General features: G+C 40.1%; 1 protein-coding gene across 1 annotated transcript in view; it reads right to left on the bottom strand.

Moving 5' to 3' along the window:
• Positions 1 to 3,410: 3,410 nt before the first annotated feature.
• kcnj5 (potassium inwardly rectifying channel subfamily J member 5) overlaps positions 3,411 to 27,069 on the bottom strand; it is a 28,317-nt gene continuing 4,658 nt past the window's right edge. Inside the window, exons 2-4 of the mRNA XM_017419986.2 lie at positions 17,685 to 17,764; positions 14,904 to 15,777; positions 3,411 to 6,232 (exon numbers count right to left, since the gene is read on the bottom strand). Coding sequence (XP_017275475.1) covers positions 5,847 to 6,232; positions 14,904 to 15,777; positions 17,685 to 17,747 — 1,323 coding nt within the window. The 5' untranslated portion in view covers positions 17,748 to 17,764 and the 3' untranslated portion in view covers positions 3,411 to 5,846. The remainder of the gene's footprint in view (positions 6,233 to 14,903; positions 15,778 to 17,684; positions 17,765 to 27,069) is intronic.

The raw sequence follows: 27,069 nt of genomic DNA, 5'->3' as shown, positions 1-27,069 counted from the left end.
AGATGTAATTGTGGCAGGGAGAGTCAAATGCAACTTGGCTTCGAAAACAAAGCAAATGCACGGCAATACATAGAAAAGGCTCTCATTGGCCTAATAATGCGTCATCGCTTTGTCACTGTGTACGTTCCCCCATGAATACGAGCTCTTTGGCTGAGTCAGTGTGTCTTTGGGAACAAAATCAGGAAGTTCAATATGAATACACAAAAACAAAGTGATTTCCTCTGACTTGTTCCCTCTGGCTATAACCGTTTCCTTTTTTTTTTTTGCAGGTTTTTATATTCTGACAACCCATTTGTTAAGGAACCGCTTACTCCTTTATTATAGGAATTTATTATTTAACAGATAAGGCAGCGTATTAGTTAGTGATAGCAAGAGACCAAGCACAGATACTTATGATGTGGTATCATTCACTAGCTTAAGGTAATGTGCTTCTGTTCTTTGCCTTTCATTTATTTCTTTATGAAGAGGAGGGGATTTTGTCACCGGATAAAGATGTGAACGCATATAATATGGTTTGACTTTTACTGGGCGTCATTGTAAAAGTGTGTGATGTTGGCTTGAAGGTGTAATAAAAAACTGATGACTAATTATGTCTGTACCATCTTTTACACACACACACACACACTATGCACAGTACCTATTTCAGTGTACCATCCAGTAGATGCAACATATTAATCATCGTGTATTATTCAGATCTGATTCACGGACTGTCATCTTGGTGACGATTCAGCTTCAGAATTGAATAGCTTGGACAAGAATAGCCTTGACAGCACATTGCTGTGATTTAGTGAACTTTCTTAACAAGCTGCCCTCTAAAAGTATCACCATGTCACTTTGTTCCTCACCGTTTGTGCTGTTTAGCTACCAAATTATTGGGACTGTAACTTTACTCCTGCAGTCTTTTGCCATTTCGTAAGGTTTAGCCATGTCAAGCAGGTTGAGGCATTATAAACAAAACTTCATTGGCAAAAATGATTCATTTCTGTGCCCTTTTAACTGGATTTAATCGTCAATTATATTAGTTTCTAAGCACAACGCATTCAGATTGACCTGTGTTACAGTAATTAAAGCAAAGGCAGTCTGCTGAGTCAATGTTTGTGAACTGACAAACATAGAGCTAAAATCCAGAAAAGCTGTCAAACAATCGGCTGCACGAACAGAATCGGAAGTTTAGGTTGTTGTAAAAAAAAGCAAAACTCAAAAATGTTAAAAGAAGAGAGCTAAACTGTCGACTGAAAACCAGGATCAGAAACACACTCTTCAGCTTTAACAAACCGTAGCTCAGATGGGAAGCTTAACTTCACCATTTTATTATCTGTATAGCTGCATTGCTTTGGCTTTCATTTGATTCTAAAACAAACACGTACACCTACTGTTTTTGTCTGCGTTATCAAGGAGGATAAGTCTGTATTAGTGATGATAACCGCAGGATAACATTAACGAGGTATTCTGCCAATAAAACATGGACACAGTGGGACTTAACTTTTAAAGTTTGCTCCAAAGAGTAAAGGAGGGCCTCCATAATGTTTACTGTTTCATAAATGTGCTCTCATAGGATATATAGGACAAGAACGTATTCGATTTCATAAAATAAAAAAGCTGCTGTTACAAGTCTGTCAGTTTACAACCAGAATCCTTACATTTTCTGAATACTGAAGATAAATCCTACTTTCTTGGCATTGACGTCTATAAATGCCTTCAGGCTTCCCTTTGTAAATATTCTTGGTGCACAAACAAGATGCATAAAACATTGGGAAACTCAATATCTGCTTATATTTTAACCACTGATTCTTCAGTAAAAGCATTTCTGTCCAGACTGTTTCTTTAGGGGTATGTTCACGTGTTGTGCTGCCAGTCACCTAAGTCCTACTGAGGGCCGAATTGGCTGTTCTGCCACTCGTGCAGCATGACAATAGTCCCAGCGTTGCTGCTTCACATGTAAATTGTTGTGGAATTTTCTTTAACAAAGAGCAAAACTAAGAGTTTCGTCTTAGGATAATTTATTTAAGCTATATAGCTGAGAATCACTGAGCTGAGGTGAGTCAGAGTCTGACCACAGAACCCCTTTAAATACCCAGCTCTACACACTCTGTATCTTTCCATAGGATGAGGAGGGGTCTCCGAATCGGGGTAGGGATCAGGTAACTGCTTCCTACACCCCAGAGCCCTATAAGATAAGGAGTGCTCCTTCACTAAAACATTGTGTCATAAATGCTTCTATACTTTTCCACTCTAACACTTTAACACAGCTTTAACTTACATGCAGCAGATAATCATTGAAGCACTTTTTATTCCCATTACAACAGTTATGCGGGTGTGTCTGTTAGATCAGCGATGCCTAATGTTGAGGTCGGGGACCCCGCTGTGGGTCACGAGGTTTCCAGAAATCAAATAAAGTTCAACAATGGTAACTAATAGCACTTTTTTTTCCTGTAATTGTTATAAAATATAAAGAAATCAGCAATCAGAATCTGATAATATACTTTAATACGTGTTAGGGTATTTGTGCTGGCTTTGTAGCCTTACTTTCTCTTTGAAGAGAAGTAATTGTACACTTAAACCAGCGATAATTAAGATCAAAAACACCTCTGATGGTATTTTGTGGGTCAGAACCTGAGAAGTTTGGGAACCACTTGTGTTAGATGGCTGTCTGAGCTGTGTTTTGTTATAGCCTAGGTCTGGCTGTGCTTTAAAAAGCTGTATGTCCTCCACCACCTAAACCAGTCATCTAATGTATGCCAAATTAAAAAGTTTACGGTGAACTGTTTGATGCATTTCCCCCCTGAAACCTACTAAATTGGAAAAACATAAAAGAAACATAAATTAGGTGCACAGTCAAGACATTAAAACACTATACATCTGTGTAAAGAAATATAAAATCCTTTAAAAATGATTGCATATATGAGTGGTTAAACATAAAACGACTTGCCGGTTGGGTTGATGTGTGCATTCAGTTTAAATTCTCTTTAGGAATAATTTCGATCCTGAGAACGCAAGCAGCCACAACCGTGTTTATCCATGAGAGATCATTGCTTATCTGCTGTACAATTTTAATGACCAAATTCAAATCCCAACGTGGAGGGGGGGGCAACAAAGCTCTCGGTGCGTTCTCTTTCATGGATGAAGCAGTTTTGTCCTGAGGCTTGAACATGGGGTCGCTCAGCAGTGATCCTGGTGAGGATTTCAAATTCTTTCTTCGTGAAAACATGCACAGCAAATCCAGTTCTTAGGTAAAATGTGTGTGGGAAAAAAAAGCACGTGGGTTAATAAATAAGTCGTTTTCTTTACAGCTAATAAAATTAAGCCACTCATTAGAATTAAGGTTAATGCCTGAAGGAGTGTATGTTCAAAGACACCTACAGTAGAGCATTCATGCAAACACTCGATAAAAACACGTTTCTTTTGGCCATATTATGTTTATTCCCATGAGAACACGCAGAAAACAAATGACATTCGAGGAATGAAAGATAATCGTGTCCTCTCTCTTTACCAACAACTGTATTGTTTTAGAAATGGTACACAGCTTACATACAGTAAAGTGCTGAAATGTGACAATAAAACAAACAAAAAAAAAGAAAAGAAGATGAGCTTACATCTAAAAAAACTGGGACTCAGAAATTTAAAAAGATAGTTTAGGTCTTTCGAAGTGTGGTTCTGTAGAAAGGTTTATGAACAATTAATATCTTACCTGTTCTGGATAGCTCTTCGAACGACCTCCGTTTAAAGAAAGAAAGTTCAACTCTGACCGGATTGATGAACTAATGGCTAGTTTGATCTCAAAGATCATGCAAATGCTAAATTATAAACTTTTACCTCGCTATCAAATTTACATTACATGTCTGCTTGGGGAATTTTGACTGAAATCTTCTGAAAAGTCCCCCAGGCTGCACTGGAAGTGCTACAGTCAACTGCTGCTGCCACTATGTTTTTCACGAATAACCCTAAATTTTCCTTTAAATAACTCGAGTTGTTTTAGGATAGCAGCAATTCATTTTCACCTTAAGTCTGCTTAGAATAGTCATTAGCTCATCAGTCTAGTCAGAAAAAAAACATTATTTCACTAAACTGAAGTTGTTCAAAGAGCTTTCTACAACGACTAAGATAATTTCAACTATTCCACATAACTCTACTTTAAAAGATCTGAACCATTGTTTTAAGTATCTAAAATATCACTTCATTTCAATTTATGATAGTTTGTAAGTGACTGGCTAATATGTGTATCGTAGAAATGTCTTAACTTGCATGCCTAAAAAGTACCCTGTATTTTTTTTCTTTTTTTTGTACAGTATTAAATGTACTCAACAAAGTGGGAGTAAGGCTTAATTCATGCATGGCGGCGGTGTGTCTTTTAAAGAAGATAAAAAAAAAATGTATCATGGGTCAAAACTGAGGTGCAGTTTTAATTTTCACCAATCAACAACTTTAAGATATGTCAAGTGAAAACGCAAGAGATGGTTCTCTGAACAAAACCAAAGTGCATATTTGGACAAAATGTATTTTAACGTCATAAGACGAAACGGAAAACCGATGTTTGAAAGAGCAATAAAAAAGGCAAGCAAACAAGTTATTTGGATATTATTCTCATGAGATAGAACACTTGATTTCATTATCAAAACAGCTGAAAAATATAGAGGCTGAATATCTTTAAATGTTCAAATTTAAAAGCAAAACAAATCTAAAAGAAAACATGATGTTCTTGTTTCTTTTAATTGCTAGTTTAGCATTTAAAATATTTATATACTGTATGTGGTGTAAAAAATAAGAGTTTCAAATTGAAGTTGAGCATAAATTTTTAATATTTGAAAGTACATTTGGTTGGCCCTTTTAACTAGGACTGACATGCATCAGCCAGCAGCAGAAGCTCAATGGGTGGTTAGTTGGATGCGGACTCTCCCCCACCCTCATAGGAAATTGTGCTTTATGTTCCAAGGAAAAGAGACTTGGATTTAATGTTCCGGTTTGTGCAGTGGGAAGGAGAATAAAATCGTTAACGAGCCCAAAAGTTTTCAAAAGACTCAAGTCAGTAGCTTATGTGGCGTTTGTCTATATCTACTGGTAAAGTCCTACAATGGCATATAAAAAGAGGTACTATCAGGCTTCTGTCGGGTGATGGCTCCCTGTGTGTTGATGGCAAAATCAATGATGGTATTTAGAAGAAACAACCAGGAAACAAAACGAAACAAAACTTGAATATGGTTGCCAGTACACACAGACATTTTTTTTAACAAAAGACGAATTTCCTAGCTCCTTTCCTTGCAAACAAGAAACCCCATCTCTTTAATCTCAGGTGAAAGGGATTTCTGGCATAGATTATCAATGCTGACAGAGATGGGAAACTATAATCGGCCGCATTTTAAAAGGAATAAATTAAAGCAAGATTCGATTGCCGCGTGCAAGCTGCTGTCGGCGGTGAGCTGAGTTATGAGGCTGCTTAAACAGTGGTTCTCAATGGGAGTTAAATAAGGCTGAGTTAACACACCCTAAAATGAGAATATTGGAGTATCCATAATAAGCCAATGCTGTGCTGTCAGGGCTACCGGATTTAGCTCAAGTTTACGTAATAAAACTTGAACCTATGAGTCATAGCAGTAAGTGGTCATTGTGAATATAAAAAGACAATCTGAAACCTGTAAGAGTAAATACTGATATTGTACACGTAAGTGTCAGTATGCATACTTATTTGCCTACAAAACCAATCTGTACTATAGATTAACACTCTCATAGAGGAATATTGCATGAGTCAGAGGTCTTCTGTCTCCTGTAACTGCAGTGGAACAAGATGGCCATTGATTAAAAGAAGCATTCTACCGTCCAGTCTTTCCTGGGTTTTTGGCTGATTTGGCCCTTCAGTCAGGCAGTCCATCAACAAGAGGTTGCTCCCCCAGAGCAGCAGCTGAGCCATTGTTCTCTCCCCTGTCACCCCCTAAATCCCTCTCCCCGTTCGTCTCATCCTGGCTTAGTGGATCCAGTGCTGACAGGCGGTCTAGGGGGTCAAAAGTGTGCGTTTTGGGCTCAGGGCTTAAGAGCGGTAGCTGAGGCAAAAGTGGCTCATCCCGAGCTTTAGTGGCAAGCTCCCTGGCGCTGCAGGTGGGAGTATTGGTCTCGTAGACCTCGTGGAAGTTGTTGTAGTCCACCTCGTAGAAGCCCTTCTCCAGAGATAGTACCGGTGTGAAGCGGTACCCCCACAGCACCTCGGTGTCCAGGTAGGAGCTCCGAGCCTGACACGTCATACCTGTCATAGAAATAGACAGCCATTTGTGTTTGAAGATACCACATTCACACAGGGTACGAGAAAAGACAAGCACAGACAGGATGGACAGGTAAACAAATGGACAATGAAGGGAAAACACAGGAAAGAAGAGGACAGTATACATTAGTCATTTATATTTATACAGTAACTACATATAGAAAGGTCCAAGTACTGTACTGTTCCACCATGTTTGTAAAGAGTCTGGATTAAAGGATAGGAGTAGATGATGTTATGGGACTTCTGCTTTAGAACACCAGAGTAAACTTCCGTGTCTGAAGCTTAATTTATTGATTTTGTCCCATTTTACAATCGTTAGAAAGACTGTCACACATCATGTATGACCCTGATATTAGGGGTCAAACATGGTTCTTAGTGTACCAAATGATTCTGGTAAAGTAGTGGTGTGTGACATTTTAGGAATAAGACTTAGCATACAATACATTTGGGTGGTATGGCAAACTGAATGCAGTGCAAGGACGTTACTTAAAAACACACAATCACACTTTTTTAGGTACTAATTAAGTAATAGGTGCTTTTCTTTAAAATCACAATATATTTAATTTTATAAAAGAGATAACACTTAATTGAGTTTGGACAGATTGTATTTGTACTTTATTTATGACAAACAGAAATATTTAAGTAGCTTTGCAAGCACATTGATTAAATTTCATGATTACAATTATGCATTGACAAATGTAGTAAAGTTATATATGTTAACTGTTTCCTTTAGTCATGACCCATACGGACAACCGTACTATTTTACTCACACCCAAGTGTTAAGACTTGTTATAAGGCTTACAAAGAATCTGCTGCCTCCCTCACTGGACCTGTCATTCCAACCATTCAACACATCAAGCCTTTGCCACCTTCAATCTAGCTTCAACCCACCTAGACAATAGGGATACATACAGTATATAATAATGCTGTTCATAGATTTTAGCTTAGCATCATTTTTCTGCACCTCATTAAAAAGCTAGGCCTGCTGGGCTCAGACCCTTCCTTCTGCAACTGGACGACAGATCTCAGTGAGTTTGGGTTGGAAGCAACATCTCCAGCCCTACTACACTGAACGTTGGGGGCCACCAGGGCTGTGTGTTCAGTCCATTGCTTTTCACTCTGATGACTCATGACTGTGCAACAATGCACAGCTCCAATCAGATCATCAAATTTGCTGATGACATGATCATGATCAGCCTGATCTGTAGGAACAAAAAGCCTGTGCACAGACTGGAGATGTAACAGCTGATGATGTGGCTCAAAGTAAACAACCTGTCTCTGAAAGTGACTAAAACTAAAGGAAAGGTTATCGACTTCAGGAGGCAACAAAGTGATCACTCTTTTGCTTCCAACAGTTTTAAAATCTTAATGGAGCATTTGCTACTATTCAAAACTCAGTTTCCCTTGAAATTAATAAACAGTCATCACAACCATTTTGCTAATACTCAAGTTTGAGTTGTTTTACTAATAATAAGGACTAATGATAAATTAAAATAAAACAAAACCTGCTATTCCTTGAAAGTATGCGTCTCTCCTTTTTCTATGAGTTTCATTAAAAGCTGTTCAATATGTTATGAGATATTTTGCTTAAAAGATAAAATCCCAATTGCATTATCGCCCACGTTTCAGTTTGGGGTGATAACCACAAACTAAAGATACCAATTCAACAATCACACAAACAGGCATTGCTACTTTAATTAATTAAATGTCACTTTCATGGTTGTGGTTCTGTACATGATGGATCATTTCCTCAGAATGGAAATGACCCATTCCTTCACTAATGTTGTTACACATGCGCCCTACACTCATTTGTACTGCAGATGTCAGAGCGCCACTGAAGGTCCCAACACATACTGTTTCTGGTTTCACTGCTGCAGCTGCCAGTTTCTGTTTTCTCATCTGAATCTAAACTCTCCTGCGGGGCAAAATTAATCTTTTTCCTGGGAATACTGAAGTACCAAAGTTGACGTAGTTATAGAGACAAGAGGCTCGATATTAATTGCCTTTCTTGTCTTGTAATAATCTCCACAAGTAGGCTGACTTAATGAGTTGCATTTACCTATTCCACCTTTGCATTCTTTGCTTCATCTTCTCAAGTTTTTATCACTTTTTAGTCATTTATTGGCATTATTGTTTATTTAAAAAGGAGATATTGTAATTGCAAATAAAATTATTTTACTTCAAATTGTATTATTTGAAAAGAACATGATAGAACTTCAGAAGTGACTTGATCACTATGTTTTCTTTCATAGGTTATGGTTGCATTGTGTAATGTTGAGACATCTGTTTTCCCCCTGAAGGCTTTCTTTCAAATTTCACCTGTAATACACGCTGACTAAGCTCAGGATTTGGACGTAGCCCTGCAGCTTACGCTCAGTTCCAGAAACGACAGTGCCACGGGTTTTTCATGACAAAGGTCAGAGGGCTGATAAACAGTCTGAGCATCCCTGATTCTCTGGCTGCAAATGTGATCTACTGAGCACAACACTTCACCTGCACAATTTTGGTGGTTTCTAAGGCGGCTGAATGAATCGGTCTGCTGGGAGCTGAGTAAACCTCTCACTTACTAGATGCTCTGATCAAGCGGACTGATACGTACAGCAGCCCCGGCACCATCAGCACATACACTATCTATCTCTGCTCTGCACACATACACTCACATAGTAACGCAGGTGTAGTTCAGTTATGAAAACAGTGATAACGTGAACAAATGGTTTCATGCAAAAGTGTAGAGGTTTAACTTTAGCTAATGTGGTGTTCTTTCACAGGAGGATGTCATTTTCAAGTTGTTTTATAAGCCATTAGTCTAAGCCTAGATGAAGACTTTTGCCCCTTTCTCCATTTATCATTATGTCACAGCTGATTAGGTACTAACTGCTGATGGCTATTTGACAGAACAGCACTTCAATTTTGGCTGAACTGTTCCTTTAATAAAAGCAGTTACCAGAAAAAAACTAGCTAGCTAATAAAAAAAGAAGAAAAACTTGCAGAAGATTTCTGCAAAAAGATCACTGCCAATAAATATTTTGACAACAGGTACATTTTTATCTTCTGGGCCAATTATTGATTATTGCCCACTGCTGACAGGAGAACAGGAAGCAATGATGTTTTTGCCCGAGTCTGTTTGTATGTGAATCCATTTGTCTGTTATTAAAATATCTTGTGAACCACAGGATGGATTGTAATGGAACTTTGAGAAAGTAATCATTGGACGGAAATGTACAAGTAAGTAACTTTCAGAGTCAACCCATGTCAAGATGGCCGCCACAGCTCATTGACATTAAAAACACAAAAAATGGCTTTAACCCAGTCAGTTTTAAAGATATTGAACCAAACTTTTTTGTGGTAGTAGCTGAGACTAATTCACAACACATACTCCAAGCATTACAAATTATCCCAATATTTTTGCCGAAAACTTTAGCACCAACTGTAGGAGTCAGCCTTGTTTGTCTGTTAGCAAAATATCCCATGCACAACTGGATGGCTCTGAACAAAACTTTCAGAAAGTAACGTCTGGATGTCCATGTATAACTGATTAACTTTTTGCAGTTAAATTATTTTAAGATGGCAGCCATAACCAAAAGGACTCTAGCTCAGTCAGTTTTACAGATATTGAGCTACAATTTGGTGTGGTAGTAGCTGAGAGTCATGCACAACACATACTCTGAGTGTGAGATCTCGCAATATCGCATGAGATTCTGCGTAACTTTATTTTAAAGGCTTGACCAAAACAGCTTTAAGTCTGGTTTGTCATAATTCCATCTTAGTCTAAAACTCTGGCACACAAGGCGGCAGGTGATATGCATTCCTTGAAGGATTACCACTCTTTTAATTGAAATATATTCACTATTAAATGTTAATCTAATCATGATAGTTTTTGTCTAACATGTACCGTTGTACCTGCTCTCTCATTGGCCTATAGATAACATTTACTTTTCTCTTAGTATAAAACACAACAAGTAACTGTTTCTAAAACTAAAACATTTTTGGCTCCACTGAAAGTCTTTGACATGTTAGAGTTTCCTAGAAATATTGTGATCAATAATAACCCACCAAAAAAAAAAAAAAAAAAAAAAAAGAAGCTTGTTTACTCAACATAGCAGATGTTTTCTTGATTCCGAGAACTGTCAGAAAGCTGGTCTCACTTTATATATAAATAATTGAAGTGGGGGTGAAAGCTTAAAGCTGCCATCTTCAGCGCAGGAGCATTAAAACATGAAAACAAAACGTTTGTTGTCGGCAACACCGGCGCACAAAGCTGGCCCTCCGGCAGAGCTGAACGAGGGTTAGATCTTGTTCATTTTTCTTAAAAAAAAAAGTGAATTTCATTTTGTTACTGTCATAAAGCAAAGCTTAAAAGGTGCATCAAAAGCACACAGCTAAGTTGGTTGGTTTACAGTGAAGTGTGCTTTTTAAAAAAAACAAAACAATTTTCATCAAAAACCTGCTTCTAAAGTGCACCTCGTGTCTCGATATGCAGACAGCAAATTGTTTGCTTGCCAATTAAATATTTTCAATCAAAGTGTTGGACCATATCATAAAACAGTGGACGAAAAACAAAATATAAAGAAAGACACGAGGCAGCGCGACGCTTGTCCAATGAAATTATGGACAATCTCTGTTTGCGCTTGATTTAAAAGGTTTTGCTGCGGCACAGAGAGACAAGGATAAAATTTATTTTGCCACCGAAGACATGACAAAATGAAACGGAGGCGTTCGGAAACGTAAAATAACTTGAGAAATAACAAGAAGAAGTAATTCAATCGGCAAACGTCAGCAGTGGTCTGCAGACAGAGGATATTTGTTGAAGACACTGAAGCCTTACATAAACAGTTCATTTAGGAAGCTTTCGTATAATTGTAAAACTGACTGGACTTGATACATTTATTGCACACTGCTACACGGATGAGGAAAATCACACAAAAGGTTCAAATATATCAACTAGTATTTGCTTTATTTACTGTGTTGATGGGTAAACAGTCTCGCTTTATGAACTGTGACGATACAAGGTTTATTTGCTGCTTCTGTGGTTTTTCGCAGTATCAATCTGTCATATTGTGTCAAAAGGTTAAAGTGTTAGTTTAATTAACACCCTACCTGTTGTAGGTAGCTCTTTTGTCTTAAAAGAGGTCCAGCTTCAAAGGTTTTATAGTGGCTCATGCCAACACTAGTTTCTAAAACTTTACACAATGACTAAATTTGAAACTGCGTAATTATTTACATAGAATTTTATATTTGCACACACATAGCGGCAGCAGCGGCTAGCTGTGGCTCTACTACTGCAGCAAGAAAATGAGACTACTTCTGTGAGGAAAAACCTCTTAGTGTGACAGTGATGGCCGTACAAAGGTTCTTAAAATAGTGTTTGCATGAACAGCTACAAAATGTTTCGAGACAGTGATAATAGAATAGAACAGAATAGAACAGTGTCATCTTTATTGTCACCGCATGGCTTGTATGAGCCTTTCTACTTTGATGCATTTGCAACATCTCTCAAAAACAATACACAAAAGAAAAGAAGACACTCCCTTTGCCAAGGGGTAAGTTCTGTTTTTAAGTGTCCTAATTTTGAGCTGTCAGAAGGTTGAATAAACCCTGTCCGGGATGGAAGGGGTCAAAGGCAGTTTTCCTGGCCCTGCTGAGATGCCGGGAGCTGGCAATGTCATCTAGGGACGGCAGGGGGCAGCCGACAACGTGTTGTTCATGCTCTACAGATCTTTCTGCTGCAGAGCATCTGGCAGCGCCATAGTTATACAGAATACCAGCACGCTCTGCATGGCGGCGAGGTAGAAGGGCACCAGCAGCTTTTCCTCAAGATCCTATCTGCACAGACCTCTGAGAAAGGGCAGTTTTGTCCACTGCCAGAGTGCTGGATGACCAGCTGAGGTCATCAGTAATGTGTAATCAACCCTTACAAGGAAAAAAAAAAACATGAATTTACCATGTTTTTCTACATGTGATCATATTAATGTGTTGGAAATCACAGCAGGAACAAATGCAAACATGTGTTTCACATTGTTGCTGTAGTTTTTTTTTCTTTTGGTTTTCACAAGTAAAATCACGTGATTTTCCACATGTGAAGTTTGAGGATTTTGAACTTCACAGGAAATGTGAAGTTCATGTAGTTTTTCTGTTACGGAACATTTGTTGACCCCCACTCAAACTAGTCATTAGCTCTCAAAACTAAGATAATTCAAACAGCTATCTACAACAGGTAAGATATTAATTGCTCATAACTTTCGCACAGAACCCTATTTCAAGAGATCTGAGCTGCCATACAGATTTCTTCTGTAATGCACAATTTACCGTTTTTGCCATTTGAGCATATGTTTTTGTATAGATGTGGTTTTTGCTCTTGGTACAACCTTAGAATTTCTCTGTTTTTGTGTCAAAGCTTTGTTTAAACTGGCTGGACTGGGTCCAGGTTGAGCAGTTTTTTGTAGCACCCTCACACCTACGCTTTTTTGTTTGGTCTCTCTTGGAACAGGGGTGTTAACTTGCTGTTTTTAGACACCGCAGCCTTTTATTTTTTTTTACTTTCTTCTAAGTTTATAACAATGGATTTATTTTCTGATGACATCAGTTCAGTTTTGCAGTTTTCACTTGAGGCCGACTAACGTGATTTTCGTTTTGCCCTAGCTGTTGAGTAATTTTTGTTTTAACACAAAAAGTATCTTTACATCTAAGCATATTCGTAGGTTTTCATCTATGCTTTCTTACACCTCTTACCTGGTTGTGCTGGAAACGGCAGGAGGGGGAATTTTAATATGGTGCAGAACAGTAAATCATGATCTAGGCCAGGGGTGGCCAACCCTGGTCCTCGAGGGCCACCATCCTGCATGTTTTCCTTGTTTCCCTGCTCTGACACACCTGATTCAGTAGTTAAATTACCTCTTCATGTTCTGCAGAAGCCTGTTAATCACCCATCGATTCAAATCAGGTGTGTTGGAGCAGAGAAATAAGTAAAACATGCAGGATAGTGGCCCTCGAGGACCAGGATTGGCCACCCCTGATCTAGGTATTTACGTGTTTGCAGTTCAAAGACTTTACATTTTTTAAATAAGATATGCATTGCAATCTATATCACTTTAAAGTACCTTTACAGACTTTAACCTCCAAAACCCTGGGCTTGATCCATAAAAACCCTCCTTTTTTGTGTTGGGGGGAGGGAGGGAGGGTATATTTAGTGATTCTGATAACAAACTGGTTGACTAGTGTTGTGATGGAAAGTCCTTTTTTTTTTGACTTGTGCTCTACTTACTAAGTTCCATATATGAGTGGAAAGTGGGGCAGGTCAAGTGTAAACTCAAGTTTGGTCATTGCCTGGCAGTCAGGAACAGGTACAACGTAATCCAGACACAATGCCTCTGCTTGAGAAGTGAAAGGTGAGCTTACGTCTGAGTCAAGTACCCAGCAGCGTAAGAAGCACAGGAGCTACTGGTGTTTTGCGGGAGAGAAAAAAAAAATCTATAAATTGAAGACTTACTTAAGATGAATCTGAATGAAACAGAGTATAGGTAGTTTAATGAATGCAAAGTATTTGGTCATGCTGGGTTGCATTTGTTTTTACTTAATTAGTAAAAGAGAGGGGAAAAAATCCTTAAAGGGATGCATATTGCCCACTGCCTTTCATGACAGATTTCTAGATTCAGATAATTTTTTTGATAAGAAATGACAGAGTTGTAGTGGTTTTGGTTAAATCTCGCAAATAACATAATGGTCTCTACATTTAAATGGCTCTTGTGTGCTGCAGATTAAATGATTTCTATTACTAAACTGAATAAAGATATTTATTCCCATTGAACCCCCTTCTGGATTGAAAGGAGCTGGTGACTGTCTCCAGCAGTCACTGGGTAAAATGTGGGATAGGTCCTGAAAAGGCTGCAAGTCCTTCAGAGACAACAAGACAGACCATCATTCACACTCTCACTTACACNAAAGTATGAAGAAATGAGTTGCTAGCCTAATGCTTTTGCACAGTAATGTCTCCCGACCTTTCTCCTGGTTAGTGCCGCATTTGGGTCCTCTCGTGACAACAGCAGCAGCAGCAGCGTATGTTCATGTCTGTAAATGTAACCACCCCGAAGCCGGGAATTTACCCCAAACAAAACCTAGTAGTGTGGGTAGCTACACTTCATTCATTTGGAAATAAACAATAACAAAGACGTCACGTTGAAATAGCAACAATGGAGATGAGGGCTGCAATGCATACATGGAAAACCTTTGCGAGGTGGTGGTAGATTTCAGTCAGCTTGTTCATTCATCAAAAAAAAGTGCAGATGAAGATTGAATTGTACCTTTAATTTTAATGAGAGGAAGAAGCACCAAGTCCGTCATAAAAACTGCCAGCTTATTAAACTACAGATCCTCATTAGAGTTTGTATTACCTCTGAATCGGAATGCGTCAGTATCATTTATGCCTCACTTAGTCAATTATGTTCTTTCATTTTATAAATTACAACATTTCAAATCTGCAGAACTCTGTTACTACATCATTCAGCAGCCTCTGTATTTCTGACCATTTATTCAAACTTCCATTCCTCCCTGATGTCAATTCTTACTCCCCTTATTTATCTATAATGAATAAACAAGCCATCTTTTCTCTCCCCTCTCCCTTTGCTTTTAATTAGCCCTTCCCTCACACCGCCCTTCATACCTGTGGCCTCCACCATGCCCTCGAGGATGACCACAATCTCGAACTCCTCCTTCTCCATTTGTGCCATCGACATTTCCCAGAAGGGACTCTTCTCGTTGATCTCGTGAGAGATGATGAGCGGCGACACCAAGAACAGCCGGTCGTCCCCCGTGTCGAAGCCGATGTTGATGTCAGTCTGGTTGAGCGGGATGAACTCCCCCTCTTTGGTCTGCTGCGAGCGGATCAGCTTCGCTCTAATGGACGCCTCCACGATGTGAGAGTTCCTCAGGTCCCCCACCCGAAACATCAGGCACATCTTGTTATCGCGCACCGATATGACGGCGTTGTGTGAGAACATTAGTGTCTCGGCGCGGTTCTTTGGCTGTGAAATCTTGACAAACATGCAGCCCACCATTATGGCGTTCACTATGGAACCTAAGATGGCCTGCACCAAAAGTAATATAATGCCTTCGGGGCACCTTTCTGTGATGACACGATAGCCGTACCCAATGGTGGTCTCTGTCTCAATGGAGAAGAGGAAAGCTGAGACGAAACTGTTGAGATTCTCCACACATGGGGTCCAGCCCTCCTCATCGCCGTGCACCAGATCTCCACGGATGTATGCGATCAGCCACCAGAGAAATCCAAAGAAAAGCCAGTTTATTACATAAACCAAGGTGAAAATCAAAAGACTAAAACGCCACCGTAGATCCACCAGCGTAGTGAACAAGTCACTGAGGTAACGGTAGGTCTCTTGCACGTTTCCATGGTGAACGTTGCACTTGCCATCCTTTTGCACGTACCGCTGTCGAGGCTTTTTTACCGGTTCGGAAATCAAGTGGGTTCGCTCGGTTGATATCTGGGGCTCCCGCAGGTGTTTAGGGAGCTTTTTCACCTAGGTTGAAGAAAAAAGAAAGAAAGGAGAACTAGGGTGAAATAAAAACAGAGAATGAAAGGAGAACAACACGAGCATTGGCTTTTTCTCCCCTAATCTCTTTTCTTTCTTTCAGTAAATGTTTTCTTCTCTGCTCCGATCTATTTGCACTGAAGGATAAAGGTGTTAACCTGCTTTATGTCATTTTCTTCAGCCCTTTGTAAAAAATCCACCCTGGCTTATATTAAGGCTACTGGAAGGGAAGCTAATGCAATCGAGCGCAGCTCTGAAGTCACCTCTCTGAGCTGCTGGACACTGACATTGCAGATGCCAGTTTACGTGTATATAAGACAGGGACAGAAACAAAATAGAGAGTAAGGACATGACAAGAACACGAGGACTCCAAGGTCTTTGTCTGTGTTGGCCCTCATCCAGCAAGGCGATCTGGCTCCGCAGCTGTGTCCTGTCTCCTCCCCGTCCCCTGCGCTCCCTAAGAGCAGATCCACTATCTTTACCTCTATCAGACCCTCATCCCTTAAACAAGCAGACTTAAGAACATGGTAGTTATGAACATGCATGCATCATTTTCACAATGAATGAACTATTTCTTGTGTTTTAACAGCCTTTTGGCTCTGTACTTAAACAGACACAAACACATTACAATAGCAAGCATCTCCAGGGTAAGGATCTTTGAAACCTGCCCAAGGACACTTCAACATATTGACATTTCCAAACTCGGTTAAGTAACCCCAATGACTATTAAAGTTTTTTGCTGCCAATCGACGCAATACTCTCCAGAGTCACGCTCGTATTGCCAGGAAAGTTCCATCCAGTCGTGCTTACTGTACACCGGCTGAATCACAAAGACCATCGTTGTCACAGTTCAGAAAAAAACTAAACAAAGCACAATCCCACAATCAGAGGCAACAATGTCATTCTAGCGCCTTTCATCTCGAGCCTACAAAACAAAATCTGCAAGATGAGTTCAGTCAAGGTTGACGAGGCCGGGGGACATTTACTGCTCTCGTGAACGTAATCTTGCACGTTCAGTCAAGTCTATCTGTACAGCATTGATTTGCGTAGTGATTTGAGTTGATCTTTGCTAAAAAAAAAAAAAAAAGTTTAAATGAAGAGGAATTGTAAGATGATGCTTATTGACCTGCATCACAATTAGCAGCTTGGTGACAATGCATCAGTTACCTTCCTAAAAGCTGAGCTTGGGGATGTCTACTGTAGGTCAAATATATTATATCCAGAGAACAGTCAGACCACCACTTTTCAAAAACAATATGTTAATATTTAATATGTGCAACTATTTTTGTATCAAACTAACCCAACCGAAACTAAGCCCATTTATTTCATTACTTTGGGCTGGTCTAATTGAGTCCTAGAAGTAGCTGTCTCAAACAGTACTGCTTTTGTAGTCAATATATAACCTGGGAGTGATGATCCATAAAGAAATTAATTAGCTGTCTCTGCATGGCAGTTGTAATTGGAAGGTTTTTTTCTTCTCATTGAGCCTTTCCAGTCATGCTTGAGTAGGCACCAACAGTTCAGCTTGGAAATCAGTACAGATAACAAGCACAGCTCCACCATCTGTTATAGGAACCAAGCTGGATGTCTTTTTACTTTATTGCTAATGCCAAGAAAACTAAATTATGTACTTATTTAAGTGTTAAAAGACTCTTAGCTACATCTTGTCAGCTATAAATGGCCGTGAATAGAACTCACTTCATCTATAAAGAATAGTTACAGCATATATTAAACACTGCCAAAATTTTTTAAAGTTCCCTGCATTTATGTTATCTGGTTCTCTCAGTGATCACTAATAACCATAAAAAACTCTTTCTTACAGTGTTTCCCTACTCTCATCTCTTGCAGTTAAGCTAACAGTACTTATTCATGGATGTAGGGTTTTTGCAGTTTACCTGAGCAGGCGTTACTCCTGTCTCCATGTTGTGGTCCATAAGAATACGAGAATCTCCTGCCATCCTCCGCTGAAGAACACCTGACAGACACAAAGTAGAATCATGCATTTTAAGGCTGTGATATGTTTATATATATGTATGTGTGTATATGTATATATATATATATATATATACACTTTGTAGAAATTTGTTAGACCACAATGATAATTTGTTCTTTGCTGCTTAAACGTCCTTCACACCATGACTTATCCAATCTGTTAAACATCGGTTGACCGTGGCAAATTTGGAAAACCTCCTTCAGTGTAAAGGCAATCATGCTGCTGCTACACTCTTAGTCTTTGCCTGATAGGCTTTTGCCTTCGATTTTCTGCAACCTAGAGACACTTCTCTTGCACCTTCGCTACGCTCTATATAACTTGCCCTGGCACCGCTCTCTTAGAGTACGTCAGGATGCAGTTGGATCATAGAAGATCACGGCACCTTATGCTAACACCACTTTATTATGTCTGCGCTAGGCTAGCACAGTCGTGCTTCAATTTCTGACAAACAAGCAGCGCTGTTTGTTTGCATGAGTCCCACATCATGGTTAGTCTGCCACCTTGCTCTCCCACGCTCCACCCAGGACCCTGGTTTGCTGAAACCACTTGGATAATTCAGCACAATCTCACTCTAGAGATTCTGTAGTTGCTCAAACCCATTGTGAATCTTATCATGAGTAACTGGGAGCCCATATCACACCTCACCAAGATTTTGCACACCTCTAAATCCATTCACGTTCTGGTTAATGCTTTTACGTCACAGCAGAGTCATCATACAGTGGAGAGGGAGCCTTAACAGAAAAAAAGGAAAACCCTACAGTGTTATCAACACATTTAAAGAAAAATCACTCAAACCTCTTTTTTTCCCAGATAGACAGTTGAAAAGCAGCACACGATCACCCCCTGTTGTACTGGAGAGTAAAACTGTAGACCTGTGAGTCAAACACCATGGCACAGTTAACCCAAAAATAGTTTGAATTCAAGCATGGTGGGTGTTGGCAAGGTTTCAATGCTTTGAATATGTGGCCACGGAAACCTTGATGAAGCTTTTATCCATTCAGCCTCTGAGCCTTTGAACCCACACTTATCTTGATAATACATCTTTGAAAAGTACATGCTTTGTTTCAGCTCTACTGTAATTTCTAAATCGTGTGGGAGTGAAAACCAGCACAGTCCACAGCACCATTAAAATATTAAAGCAATTAAATACAAAGATCAGGGGTAGCTTCGAACTCCATTAAACTCTGCCATCAGTAAAACCTAACAAAAATATTACACTATTCTAATATTGACTACAGTCCAAAGCCTACATGTGGGGCTGCCATTTTTAAAAAGAAACCATTAATAAACATGATTATTAATTTTATTCTTTCAGTATAAAGTAAAATAAAACATTTTAAACTAAGTTGATCGGCATGTTAACCACTGAACATTTTTGCGTTGAACCTGTCCTGACATACTCTGCTTTTTATTTTAACCTTAAAGTCACATTTTTGAGTTACCTGTTGGAAAAAATGGCTCCCTACTCCAAAAATTCTGGCTGGCTCCCACAATTATCAGTAACTGAAAGCTACTGTAATCATCTTCTTTCAGCTGTTCCCTTTTCAGGTGTCTCCACAGTGAGTCATCCTACCCCGTCTAACTCTATCTTCTGCGTCCTCTGTCCTCACTCCAGCTACCTCCATGTCCTCTCTAACTGCATCCATAGATCTCCTCTTTGTCTCTAACATCCTTCTACCAATATACCCACTGTCCCTCCTCTGCACATGTCCAAACCATCTCAGTCTGGCCTCTCTAACTTTATCTCCCAGTCGTTCAACCTGCTGGGAAGGCTGCTGTAATATGATGTTTACTACAATTAATGTTTGTTTGTATTTGTTTGAGTCAGAGACACTGCAGCCTTAAACTATGAGCTTTGAACTGCTTAACAACCATGAAAACATCAGCTTCAAGATGAGTGAATTCCCTGATCACCATCGGATTGCCCCAGAAGAAGACGTGCACCTGTGATGCTGTATTTGGAATTAAAAACTTCCAATCACAGTTGTTCTGCTGTCAGGAGAGGAGGACTGTCAGCGTACACACATGCGCTAAAAGTTTTAATTGCGATGTGTGTGTGTGTATGGTTTTTATTACAATAAACTGGGATTTTACAGGGACATTCCTGCAGTTCTCTTGTCGCTAGAAGCACTTTGAGACTAAAGGCACTGCACAAGCAGTTATCTCTTCTGTATGCCCCCCCCCCCCAAACCAGTTTCAGCGCTAAGCCAAGGTTAGTGCTTCCTAAGCACCAGTTCATTTTGTTTTCACCAAGCTTCAGTTCCCCACCCAATCTTAGCACCAGTTGTTGGTGTAAACATTCAGTCAAATAGGACACAGCAAATCATAAGTTTTTTTTTTTTTTTTAAGGTGAACTGGATTTCTCTTTTGACCACAGTCATTTATATTTTGGACAGAGAAGATAGATTATTATTATGGTCAAATAAAAAATAGCAACTTCACACAGAGGAAGAGGTCCCAGGTTGCAACTTTCCAGCGCATACAATGCAATTTTGAATGTAATCCCCAGTTTCACACCAATTTGCACCTTCATGCATGTGACCAAAACATTTCTCACGTGCACCAGGCCAAGAAAACTCCTAACCACCACTCGTGGGGGGAGACTGATAGATCTTATAGACTTTTCGCTGGACCAGAACAAAGAACTACTTTCATCAGGAGCTGGGGGCGGGCTGACGGAGACCAACAACCAATAAGAAGTGTTGTGAGCGCTCTGAAAAATGAGTTTCATTGCTAGTCCGTGTACTTCAAGACAGAGCAATAGAAACACAGAGCTTTAGCATTTTTAAAAATCAAATTAGCAGAGGATTAACTTGAGCCTAGTGTCCCTCGCCTTCCTGCAGACTGTTTTAATGTCACTAGTCACAGTGAATGGAAGTAATCCACTCAGGACCTGCTTGAGGTCTCTTCCAGTGTCGTGATAAAGGATGGAGAGCAAATAAAAAAAGGTTCAACGCATCTGCTGGATTCAGTCAATAAACAATACCTGTCTGTGAAGTGAAGGCTATTTTTCTTGTTGCACTTCGAAGCGTAGCCTGACAGAGCAATTAGCGGAGCATGTTCCACTGCCAGTCTTGTTAACGAGCTTCACCACAAACAAACTGTTTACACGGAACATGTCAGAATAATCACTGACAGCGTGTTACATTTGTTTGCCGCAGCAGCTACGCTTGCCCTGCAACACTGAGCAAAAATTGATCAATTTATTTGTCTTAATGTCTCAGCTGTTCTTGCTAACCTTGCTGTTCCTGGCCACATGTTATCATTTCCTCAAATTTTATCCACCTAATAAACATTTGCATTAAAACGCGCGTACACTAAAGCGAAAAATGTCAAAATATTAGCTCGTTATGTCTGTGGTCCCACATTGCAAGACAAAACCAAAGTGTTGCATCATGCGGAAGATGACCCAGCAGCCACTGTTGGCTAATTTAGCAGTTTAAGCGGGCTCAGCTGCACTGTTTTAATGATGTAATTTCTCCCAAAAAGCAGGCTTCTCATTGCAAATCCTGGCAATCATCTCAACAGCATGTGCCCACATGCACAGACACAGGCACACAACTCTCCTCACACCCCTCACTCTCCTCCACTGTACCCCGATCAGCCCTCCAATCAGAGGCAGCGAAAATCCAGTTTACTTTACATTTAATCTAATATTTAAAAGAAGACTGCGTTTCATCCCTGTGGTTGTTTTTAGCTCCTCAGGAGAGTAGATGATGTGCTGACAGCCTTTAATGTAGGAAGAGGATTTCTCTCCATCTGACTTTTATCCCAAAATAAGCATTTTTAAACATCTTTTATCTGAGTAGAAGAAGACAGAGTCATCTTGATGATGCTGGATTTTTTAAATGTCTCAATAATAATAAAGGCTTAGCATTTCTTAAAAGTATCCATATCCCCTAGCCACCTTTCATGTCAGAGTTTTACATTAGGATTGAAGAAATGAGTTTTGGCTAAATTTTGAAATGAACACAATGCACCATCTCAAGCAACATTGTAAGATTTTGCATAATCTGTTAGCACTCAACATATGTGTTGGCATTGACTCTCAGCTACTACCACATCAAATTTTAACTCAATATTTGCAAAGCTGACCAAGTTACTGACATATTTCCATTTTATAAAGTTGATCAAGGATGGCAGCCATCTTGAACTGGGTTGATTCCAAAGGTCAGTCTATTGTAGATCTGCATCCAAAGATTACTTTCTGAGAGTTTCATTAAAATGCATTCAGTGGTTTATAAGTTATTTTGCTAACAGACAGACAGATCTGACTTTTATGTAAAATATATGTAAAATTGACAGAGCTATAGTCGTCTTTGTGTTTGCTAAGATCCAGTAGCTGCCGTGGCCATCTTGAATCAAGTTGACTCCAAAAGGTAGTCAGTTGTAGATGTATGTCAAATGACTACTTTCTATGTGCTGCATTAAAATTAGTGCTCTGGTTTATGAAATACTTTGCTAACAGACAGACAAACAAACACAGGAAAATAAGAGAGTAGAGAGTGTGAGTGTGGAGGTCAACCCTAATTTTAGCTCCATCAAAACACCTTTGGAGCTCCACAGGAGGCAGTTAACTCAAGTAGCACCTAGATGCTGTTTGACAGTCACCCTTTTCAATTCACTAACAAAACAAACTGATGCAGCGAAGCCTTTGTAACGACCCAACGAACCAACACTGCGGCCTGACTTCAACACTTTCTGACATTTCTCCGTCATGTTTCTTTGAGGTGGTTTTATTCGATCGCTGACAGGAGGGTGTGGGGTTGTGGGGTGGCAACGTGTGCACGGAGACGTGCGAGGAGAAACGTCACAGCTGAGCTCCACAGAGAAACGTGGTGTTGACACTGATGCTCCAAAGCAAAGGGCAGGGCGACGTGACGAGCATCAGAGCACGGTGGAGACAGACAGATAGCAGAAGTGCAGAGCTTTTGACGAGAAAAACAAAAACAAAACAAAACAAAAAAAAACCCTACAAAAAACCATAAAACTGGCAGGGGTTGCAAGGTCACAGTTTCAGACTCGGTTTAGGTGTTTGCACCAACGTAACATCCAATCAACGTAACATTTTCAGTAAGCCTCTAACTGCAGCTGTGTGATCGCTGCGGATTCAACGAGCCCAAATGAGAGGTGTTCAAACAGAGATACCAGATGGGCTGTTTTATCTCGGCGCTTTAAGAGGGTAACAAGCATTTATCTTGTTACCAGGAGAGTGACAGGATGCTTAGGCTGAGTTGTGTTTGTGTCCCGATAACAAGAGGCACTCGTTGTGCCTAAAGTCAGTGGGTACAAACAAAGCACAGAGCTCACTTCCTAGGGGATACCTTCAGGACATAGATTTTTCTTATTTGCTGACCCTGCATGCAGTAAACAGTCACCTGAACAGACAGAAATGTGCGTTTCTTTTCGCCAACCTGTGGAAGTGCTCTAATTTCCCCCCAGGGCTTCTATTGCATTAAACTGCACCGTCTGGCTTTGTGATTTAATTATTTACATTTGCGGAGCTCAAATGCTTTGTGAGTTGGCATATAATTGAGTTAACCTTTTTTTTTTTAATTTTCATTACTGCTGACCAATAAACACATTAAACGCCTGAATTATTATTCCTGCAGTCTCTGAATCATTGCAAACTACTTCATTCTGAACTTCCTGTTATGTAAAAACTAATAAAGTTTAAGGCCTAGCAATCCCTAAAAGAATGCATATCAACCACCACCTTTCAAGTTTGAAACTAAGATCATCTTATGTTGAGAGATGACAGAGATAAAGATATTTTGGTCAAATCTTGAAAGCAACATTATGTGCAATTCCATGCCATATCTTCTGTGAGCTGTCCAGGCTTGCAGTATGTGTTGGGAATGATTCTTAGCTACTACCACATTAAATATTAGCTCAGTATCTGTAAAACTGACTTAGTTGTAAATATATAATCTGAATGAGAGCCTTTTTTTGTTTTCTGAGGTCAGTTAGCTGTGGCAGCCATCTTTAATCAAGTGGACTCCTAATAGTAATCAGCTGTAGATGTATACTCAATGATGAATTTCTCACAGTTTCAATAAAATTAGGCCTGTGGTTATTTTGCTAACAGAAAGACAAAGTTAAGAGCTCATGTGATTAGATTGTGCTCAGACTGTGTTGTAAAAGACTTTCAGCCACTACCACACCAAAGCTTAGATCAATGTATATCAAATTGGTTGGCTTGTAGCCATTTTTGTGTTTTTCAAGATGGCTTAGTTGTGATGGCAATCTTAAATCAGGCTAACTCTAAAAGTTAATCACTTGAAGCTGCCCATTCCACACTCTCTTTCTGAAAGTTTCATTAAAGCTCCTACAGTGATTCATGAGATGTTTTGCTTATGCTACAGACAAACACACACAGAGACACTATCGCCTTTGGCAGCGGGCAGTAGTTACTGTATTTTGAGCCTGCAGAGAACGTCTCCTCGTTTGACATTTTCCTTTGATGCGCTGGCAAACGCGGAGGACGGGAACTTTTAAAATGGAAAATAAAACAAAACTTTGTACTTTGTAAACACGGAAAACGTATGCCTGCAAATCTTCTACGAAACCGTCTCTCTCTCTCTCCGCCAGCTGTGCTTATGTTTTCCCCGTTCCTCAGCGTGAGTGTGACCCCGCCGCTGAGCGTGGCAAGGTTTACAAATGGCAGTGGAACACCACAAACGCAGCGCTGCTCCTGCATTTACAATACAAATTTCCACAATAATGGGCACCCAGCCGTTGAATTTAGGGTCATGGCTTGCCGTTTTCTGTCCATTTATGAAATGCGGTGCCTACGATGGAGTGACGTTGAAAACAGACTGAAAACAAAGAGGTGTGTGTATGGAGGGGGGGGGACTTTCCATTGGCTTTTTTGATTCCTACAACAGCAGCTATGTTTACATAATCCCTGCATGAGATAGATATCTCCACTGTTTGAGTCATTGTAGCTTATCAGCCCACTGCCCGCAAGCTTACGGAAGCTTTAAAACTTTCTAATTCCTCGGTCTGCCGGCCTAGCCTTCACTCCTACCCCGGAGCCATTGTTACTGGGCCCGCCACGATTACTTCTCGGCCTAAGATTGGCTCATAAAGTAACATAGCATCAACTCTATCTCTGCTCACTTATGACACTTTGAGGTCGGGTGGGCCAAAAGACTAAAAATGTCCTCAGCTACTTTGGCTCGAGGCCCAGCAAGCAGACAATCAAACACACACACACACACACACTGATACTTACATCACTCAACCATTTTCCCATTAGGCTCGATAGTGAGCTGAGTGTGTCCATTGTGTCCTTCTCATGAGTGACCTTCTCTTGGCTGAACCGAGACGTTCGACTCACACTGGAGAAACAATCTCCCTAATGATATCTTTATCCTTCTCACTGCCCCCCCTCCCCTCCAACGTACAGTGCAATCTTCATACATCCTTAAAAATAAAGTACATTTGTAAAGCTATAGGAACTATCTTAGTCCTACTGGAATAAGATAGAGAGAGGCAGAAAGGGACAGCAGCAGGTTCACATAGCAGCTGAAGTGGGAGGAGATGGGATTAAAACTCAACACCTCCAGCAGCCAAATAACACCCTGTTCAGCCACGCTGACCTGGAGCACAAGAGACACGGAGAGGCTTGAAAATGTGTGAGGTTCAGTAGGTGGACATGCACTGTCAGAGCCTGTTTTCCCCCCTGTGTGGTTTAAAAAAAAAGATACAAATATTCTGCATCAAACCCACTCATTTGAATGTAATTCGGTAATCCTCTGCTCAGTCTCAAGGAGCAGGCGAAGGCGATAGGGCTGAGGCAGCGCGCCGTGAATGCTGGGGGACCCAAAGGTCAAATGGTCTCGATTAGAATGCTCGACGTGCCTTGCCGTGTGTTAGCGTACTCATCCCTTTGAGGATCCGCCTTCTCCGTAGTCAGCACATATCAGCTCAGAATGAAATGAGACGGGGACCCGACGCTCACATGTTAAACGTCCTCAGTCTGCTGTAGTTAACACAAAAGCTGAGTGGTTTGGGGGATTAAACTGGGTAAACTTGATCTTGCAACAAGTGAATAAAGGTAAAGCAGGAAAAAGGTTTTCACATAAACTGAGTCACGCAGTCGTGTTGAGTTTTGAACATGTTTAAAAGGATTTTTGAGGCAAATTTTCTCTCAGAGTTGTTGTAGCCATCTCAAACCTGTCTCTGTTTAGTTTCCATGATCTTAGAGGGCTAGAGTTGGATTTTGACATTTCCAAATGTCCAAGTTTTAAAACCACACCAATAACAAATAATATTATTTAAAAAAAAATCTGCTTATCTTCATTTTAAAATTGTTTTCTAGCAGGTAAAATCATAAAACAACTGCTGAGGCGAGTATAATGTGGACGGAGTTAGGCAACAGAATAATGTGCACTGCCTACAGTACAATTATGCAAGCCATAAGCACAAAAATAGGCTGTGATTTTCACAAATCTAGTCATGCTAAATGTGGCCGAGTGGCTCATTGGTTGCTTGGTTGCAAACACTCAGTGAGACAACAAGGACACATTTATCTTATTTCTCCCAGTTTTCGGTCTCCAGCTACTGGCTTAAGCAATGCTTTATACATCTGCCATTTTAAACTACACAGGGAAGATATAATAACCTGGGCAAAGGAGGAGAAAGAAGCCACTGACATCAAGATACGAAGTCTCCTCACAGTGCATGGACGGTTTCACTCTAAGTCCAGCAACCTGAGACAGGAGGGAGGCAGAGGACTAGGGAGCATCAAAACCACTATACAGAATGAAACTACCAAGATCCTGGAGTACATCAGGAAGAAAGCCCCCAAGGATGATCTCCTAAGTGAATGTGTCAGGCAGCAGAAACCCAATGTGGAAGAGGAGAAAGAGGAACCCTCATGGAAAGATAAGCCCCTGCATGAAATGTTCCACTGGCAGATTGAAGAAGTCGCTGATATCAACAAATCCTACCAGTGGCTAGAAAGGGCTGAACTAAAGGACGGTGCGGAGGCACTAATCATGGCAACACAAGTGTGTGTGTGTGCGTGTGTGTGTATGCATGCGTGTGTATTGAGGTCAAGTTGGATGTGGTAGTAGCTGAGAGTCATTCACAACACATACTCTAAGCGTGACATACATTAAATGGGGTACTTTTAGATAGTTCGGTACCGTTAGTTTTAGTTTTACCATTGTCATGTTTTAGATTATTTAGCCTTCCTGTACACTTTGCTTAGTTACTGTACAATTAGTTATCATATTCACTGTTAGCTAGATTCTTCGTGCCTTGGTTTAGTAATATCA

This window comes from Kryptolebias marmoratus, linkage group LG2 (genome assembly GCF_001649575.2).
Source record: "Kryptolebias marmoratus isolate JLee-2015 linkage group LG2, ASM164957v2, whole genome shotgun sequence".
NCBI classification, from domain to species: Eukaryota; Metazoa; Chordata; class Actinopteri; order Cyprinodontiformes; family Rivulidae; genus Kryptolebias; species Kryptolebias marmoratus.
The sequence above is the reverse complement of the archived record's forward strand: the minus strand, read 5'-3'. Positions and strand labels throughout refer to the sequence as shown.